The sequence below is a fragment of the Syzygium oleosum genome, unplaced genomic scaffold, assembly GCF_021117445.2.
Source record: "Syzygium oleosum isolate NSW1041296 unplaced genomic scaffold, Sole_v2.1 Sole_v2.55, whole genome shotgun sequence".
Taxonomy (NCBI): Eukaryota; Viridiplantae; Streptophyta; class Magnoliopsida; order Myrtales; family Myrtaceae; genus Syzygium; species Syzygium oleosum.
In genome coordinates this window covers 1,321,902-1,328,778 of record NW_026607539.1, presented here as the reverse complement: position 1 = coordinate 1,328,778, position 6,877 = coordinate 1,321,902, and the positions used below count along the sequence as shown (strand labels likewise).

The window sequence follows — 6,877 nt, the reverse complement described above, 5'->3', positions numbered from 1 at the left end:
ACCCCTCAGGCGGCGGTCGACGGCCTCCGAACCAGAATCTTGGGGAAGATGAACAGTCCATGAATAGTGCTACTAGTATTCCGAAAATGCAACTTGCCATAGTGCCTCCAAACCCGCCTTGGGCTAAAGGACTTTAGAGGCCTTTGAAAATGCAATTACATTTCCCCAAAGTGCTCCAAAATAATTGCCAAACTCTATTTGCATTTGGTCAAGGGACTTTAAAGCTCCAATGCTCATTTCAAATGTTAAACCAAACGAGGCCAATACATTTAAGGCCAATGATTGCAAGGGGGCGCAAACACTTTGGGATCACATAATTTGGGAAAAGTATAAAAATAGTACTAAACATATTGCGCTTGCGCCAATTCAGTCCTAAACATTTCAATCGTTTCAAATTTAATTCTAGACATTTTCATATTTTGTCAATGTATTCCATCCGGCAAATTTTCGCTGGAAATCACTAACATGGATGCCGGCTACCCCACTTGGCATGCCGACGCTGACGTAGATAATTTCTTTTAATTTTTCAAATAATTTTATTACTTTTCTTTTCTTTTCTTTTCTTTTCGTTCCCCAATTGTGGGCCGGCGAGTCATCGGCCACAAGCATGGGCCAGCAACCCTCGTCGGCCACAGGTGAGGGTGAACGACAAATTGTTACCAACAGCATTATTAGGATCGAGTTGATTTCTCGTACGCACCATTGTATCTTCTCAAATCAGTCACATTGGTTCCATTGGGCATGCCAAAAAGATGTTTCACCGAAATTTTTCCCGCGATGAAATATTTTTCACTGAAAGTCGTTCTTCAACGTTTAATTGAAGGAGACAAGTTCTACGCCTACTCTGGATAGGATATATCACATGTGATAAGGTTATCAACAACTTAAATTCAAACGGGACTGTACAAATACAAATTGTGTCGGAATTTAATCGACGACAAGGCTTGGAAAATATAGGTTATATGATGGAATCAAACGTAAACAAATTGTGCTGGAATTTAATCGATGACAAAGTCTGAACACACAAAGATGATACGCCAAAATTTAATCGACGGCGCAGATATGTAAACTACAACACAGAAACACGCTGAAATTTAATCAACGATGTGAGTCTAGATAATAAATATAATGCAGGAAAGTAAAGACAATTGAGAAATAGTAAATTTGTTTGATTTGTGCGATGAGGAAGGGGGGCTCTAGTAGATGAGCGATGGTATTTATAGTGTGAGTGTCGTAACCGCTTTTGAGTAGTTTCTAGTGGTTGCATATATGTTTTTCTATCCCCAAAAGTCTTGCGCCCATGTTCTCACAATGCCACGATCTAATTCCTAAGTTGTTATTTCTTGAAAAATGTATAATAGTTGCTCCACGATCTCAAATGTTCTGTTCTCTAGTAACTTTGAACTGGTAACTATATCGCGATGGTCCTTGTATATTCAGTTTTCTTCTTACATATTGACCACTTACCAATCCCAACTTATCAATACTCTTGTTGATCGTCGTCAACTAAACATTGTCGTAGGTCAACAATCGGCTGGTGACAATCGTCGATGTGTGCTGATATCGGTATCGACTTTAGTAATCAACAATGAGTCACGTGGTTATCAATATTAAATGTTCTAGTCACGTGTTTACTCATTTTGACAATCTGATCACTTTTTGGTGCAAACACATGCCCCATTGTAAAAGAATTAAAGATAATTTAATTTCTTTTATAGAAATACCTTTAACATACCAATTTCTACCCCCATGAACAGTGCCAGGGTGCGTATTGTCCCTATGACGGTTCGTACTCTGCACACCGTCGGCTAGCTTTGGTATTCTAACATGTTGTCTTGATTGACTCAGCCTACTGATCGTCATCATTATGGATCGTATCTTTTCGAATTGTCATCTTCTAAATCGTTGTCTATTCCGGTCAATTTTGGCATATTTTGGGGGCTTTTTATTAGTAATTAAGCACCTCCCTGCAATATGATTTATGGCTCATAGTCGAGCTACTTCACTTGGGAAAATTATTCAAAAAGTCCTAAATCTATTGTACCTTTATCAATTCAGTCATAAATCTTAAAATTTTTCCAATTGAATCTTAAACATTTTCACGTTTTACCAATTAAATCTATCCAGTCAATTTTGGCCAAAAATCGTGGACGTGGATGCTGGCCATGCCACGTACAACGGCCGGCACTGACATAAATAATTTTTAATAATATTTTAATATTATAATATTTTTATTTATTTTATATTTTTAAACCTCTAGCCGACGAGGGTGTTGCAACCCTCGCAGACCACGGGCGAGGGCCTCCACGCCCTTGCCCAGATCCAGGCAAGGGCCAACACCCTCGCCTACCAGGGGAGGGTATCGTAGCCCTCGCTTGGATTTGAGCAAGGACCCGATGCTCTCGCTTGCCTCATCGACTAGAGGTTTATAAAAAAAAAAAAAGGAAAGAAATAAAAAAAATTAATAAAAATTCGAAAAAAATATTAAAATATTATTAAAAATTATTCACATCAATATTAGCCATACCATGTAGGACGCCCAACGTTCACGTTAGCGGTTTCGGCTAAAATTTTTCGGATAAACTCAATTGGCAAAACATCAAAAAGTTTAGGACTTAATTGGTAAAATTGAAAAGTTTATGACCAAATTGGTAAAAGTGCAATAGGTTTATGATTTTTTAAATAATTTTCCCTACTTCACTTAATGTACTTTCTTAACATTTAGTGGTGATCATGACATGGCCATCCCGTACGTGGGAACTCAAGCCTGGATTTATACACTGAATTTGACAATTTCTCAAGATTGGCATGCGTGATTTGTCGACGGACAAGTTGCCGAGTTTGGTTCCGATAACAACCTTCTAACTATTGCAGTGTTCAATTTCTAAACAATTTCTCCTGACACCGTGATACTTATGTCAATTTTATCAAACAATTTCTCCTGTATTTTTTGATAATCAGTGAAAGTAAAAGTCTCTCAATCTGAGTTTTCTTAGGATTATATCGCAAAGTGCATACAGTGTCTGGACAATTTATCCTTTCTAATTATTATTATATCGTCTATTGGGTATATCAATTGTTTGTGCTTACTTTGCTCTCTTTTCTCTCTTGTAGGTATGCTCCGCTATAACCTTACTTTCCATCCCTTTTAACATATGCAACCGTCAAGGCAAGCAGATTCATGCTCAACAATTTCTACCTTACAAAATCTATTTTCTTGATTTTTCCCCATTTTCATATTCTCATTCTAATCAAATTCGCTCCTTATAATCTTTGAGTGGTACGTTGAAAAGTCACATGGACACCTTTGTGCAGGGAGGGGGACACAAGCTCTAGAATATTATATTCCTCGATGACCCCGTTGGACGGCATTCTCTTACACGAATAATTGGGAAAGTTATAATGTAAATAATAATATTTCGATCGCTGATACTTGTTATAAATTGCAAAGGTCACAAGGGATGAGTTATTTTGGTGCATGATAGCCTAGAAACTCCAGCATTAGGTAATTTGTGACCTGAAAGCACCCATAAAACAGAAAAAATCATTGCGATCCAACTTATCTGTCCCCGATTTGAAACTTTTCCCTTCTACATTCCATGCATATATCTAGGACACAGATAACGAAAAAAAATCAGAAAGGGTCTTTATTGGTTATGATAGTAGCCTATATCCGGTAGTGTAAACTACTACAGTTTTACTTTTGATATAAGCATTTGAGAACACAATCTCTTTTCTCGTTCATTCAACGGCACGGGTAAAACAATTTGAATATCATCCATAGAGATACGAAACGCTTTTACTATTGCTTTTAACAAAAAGATCCGGCAAACAATAGCAAGCACCGGTAGCGGCAAAACCAATCAAGCCTACTCTAGATATTAATTGATTAATTGATCAAGCAACGGCAAGAGCAAAAGATAATCCAGCTTTTGGTAATCCACGTCAAGTTATTTTTCCAACATGATGATTCATCAAGCATGGAATATAAATTTTTTAAATTTGTATGACAGAAAGAGAGACTAAGTCACTAAATTGCATTACTGTGATTCGGAAGGATTGGTATGAATAACTGAAGTATCAACCAACAAGTGGAAGTTCAATTTAATGAGCACAAACTTGGGCATTCTCCTAACCTTCAGCAGGAAATCAAATGAATCTTAAAGTTTGAGCAAATGTGTCCATCATACAGGTCTAGAATCTATTCAAGCGCTCCCAAAAGAACAGGCAACAATGGAGTTTTCCCATCTGGCTTACTAATTTGCAAATTAAGGCAAACAATCCGAATATATGGGACTAAAAATATCATTTGGACGCCTTGTGGCTATCACTTGATGGGCACTCAAATATCAGTAGCTCACTTTGCTCTAATGTATGGGTATGGTCGTTTTTTGGTAAGGACCCACCTGTTGAACGTGCCCACGCTTTATGCAAGTCTAAGAAATGAAAGTTCAGTGCCGACCGACTGTCCAATCGTCCTGGCCTAGCCACTGATTTGCTTTCTGACAAGTGATGTATAAAACGCGGACCCCGCGGTAGCCCCAATTCCAGTTTGGCGACATCGAGATCCATGAAAAAATCAACTGAGTTGTGGCAATCATGCACAATGGTCACTCCAATCGACAATGATACATCCGTGTTTTGATTTTGTGGCCTAAGATCTCCTCTACAAACCACAAGGGGGATCAGGGAAAAAGATATCATAGGTGTTGAAGGTGTAAATTTGGACCAAGATGTGGATTTATTAGTTGGGTTGATGCAAAAATCACTCAATCGCCAAAGATTGTGTTAAAAAAATTTCTAGGGAGCAATGTCAAAGAAAAAATTGTTCCATGGAAGCTAAAGTGAGCGCTCTCAAAAATACAACTGAAACGTGTGAAAGAAGATGCGGCAAAGCTCCACCATTAACGGACACTACTAGAAGAGTATCATGCAACTAGTAATCTACTAGCAGAAGTACATGCCCACTTGTTAAAAAGAACGGTTGTTGTAATCTATGGGGTTATTTCAACTTGGTAAATAGATTATTCCGTTAGTATGTTATAAATACATGTTGTTACTCATCAAATCTCAAACAATGTTAATAATTGACTAGGAATTTATAGTATTAAAATAATTATTTAGTTCGTCAGTTATAACCGTTAACCGACATTACGAGTAAAGTAGGTAGGCAATTCGTGTTCTTGTAGCGAAAAAAACAGTCTACTTGGAAAATTCAAAAACAATTGGTAATCTAATAATGGATTTAAGCAAGTTAAAATTATTATTTCTTTGTTAACTCACAGACAATTGACTGGATCAATAAGTTATCAATCAATTTTTACCTATAAAAAAATATTTCAAATTCATTATCGGTTGTTCAAATTTACCATACGCAGAACAAATTTCTGTTCTGTGGTGCTCTTTGACGTCACCTAAGCCGACAAACGTGTTTCACCTCATATCGTGCAATAATTGAGCCGGCAATAATTTGGGGTCTGTGGTCCCTCTTTGCCTGTATAAAGCAATGACCCAAAAAAATGAAAAACTAACACCCACTAGCTGCAAAAAGGATTAGTGCTTCGCAATCATCCGCTTGTTTCGATTCTTACTCAAACATCAATGGCACACCAGCAGTTTTCTCCGCAGTCCGCCATAGTAGGCAGTGAAGAACATGACCGGGAGGCCATTGATGAACTAATCGCTTCATTGCCCCAAAGGAAAGGTGTGGTTCGTCCTTTCCAGTCCCTCTACCAAGACTTCTGGTGCCCAACCTACCTGCTTCCCAACGTGATCGCGTTGCAGCGGCACTTCCAAGCCAAACACAAGGACATTGTCCTGGCCTCTCAGCCCAAATCAGGGACCACCTGGCTAAAGGCCTTAGTGTTCTCCGTTGTTAACCGTTCCCGCTTCGGCATCTCCAACACGCCCTTGCTCACTTCGAACCCCCATGACCTCGTCCCTGGCTTTGAGTACCAGCTGTACGGAAGCAACCCGACGCCCAACCTTGACAGCCTGGCAGAGCCGAGGCTCTTCGCAACGCACATCCCTTACCCATCCTTGCCGGAGTCCGTCAAGCAGTCGGACTGCCGGATCATTTACATTTCTCGGAACCCATTTGACGCTGTGGTTTCATCTTGGCACTTCTACCTCGAGACTGCACAGTCGAATGACCAGCCGAAGTGGTCCTTGGAAGAACATTTCGAGATCTATTGCCAAGGGAAAATATCGTTCGGGCCCTTTTGGGATCATATGATGGGCTATTGGAAGGAGAGCTTGGAGAGGCCACACAAGGTGCTGTTCCTCAAGTATGAGGACTTGAAGGAAGATATTGTAGGGCAGTTGAAGAAGGTGGCCGAGTTTGTGGGGCTTCCCTTCACTGAGGAGGAAGAGGAGGGACGTATGATTGAAGAGATAGCCAAAATGTGTAGCTTAAAGACCCTCAAGGACCTGGAGGTCAACAAAGCCGGCAAAATACCAGTTCTGAATATCAAGTTTGAGAACAGAAGCTTTTTCAGGAAAGGCGCGGTGGGGGATTGGGTTAAGCATCTCACTCCTTCCATGGTGGATCGCCTCAATAGCATCATGCAAGAGAAGATGAGCCCCTTTGGATTGGAGTTCAAAACACGTTGAGTGTTAATTAATTTCACTTTCTCGACGTGTGTCATTAGAAATAAACGAAATTAATAATGGAAGGAACTGCAATTCTCCTTTTTGGTGTAGCGTAGAGAATTCAAGGTTGAGAAGAGAAGTTTATTCGGAAAGGCGAGTTGGGTGATTGGGTTAACCATCTCACTCCTCCTATGGTGGATCGCCTCAATGTTGACACATAAATTTTACCTAGTCATTTAGGGTTTAATTGCATAGAAAATTAGGGATTAGTTTTTAACCCCTAAAT

At 39.5% G+C, this 6,877-nt stretch overlaps 1 protein-coding gene across 1 annotated transcript; it reads left to right on the top strand.

The window, feature by feature from the left end:
- Window positions 1–5,526: 5,526 nt before the first annotated feature.
- On the top strand, window positions 5,527–6,662 carry LOC115690883 (cytosolic sulfotransferase 15-like). The gene has a single exon (XM_030617369.2). The coding sequence runs from the start codon at window positions 5,602–5,604 to the stop codon at window positions 6,610–6,612; it is 1,011 nt and encodes a 336-aa protein (XP_030473229.1). The 5' UTR covers window positions 5,527–5,601; the 3' UTR covers window positions 6,613–6,662.
- Window positions 6,663–6,877: the final 215 nt, after the last annotated feature.

Coding starts and splice junctions, on each gene's coding strand:
- LOC115690883 (XM_030617369.2), top strand. CDS start 5,602: ATGGCACACCAGCAGTTTTCTCCGCAGTCCGCCATAGTAGGCAGTGAA.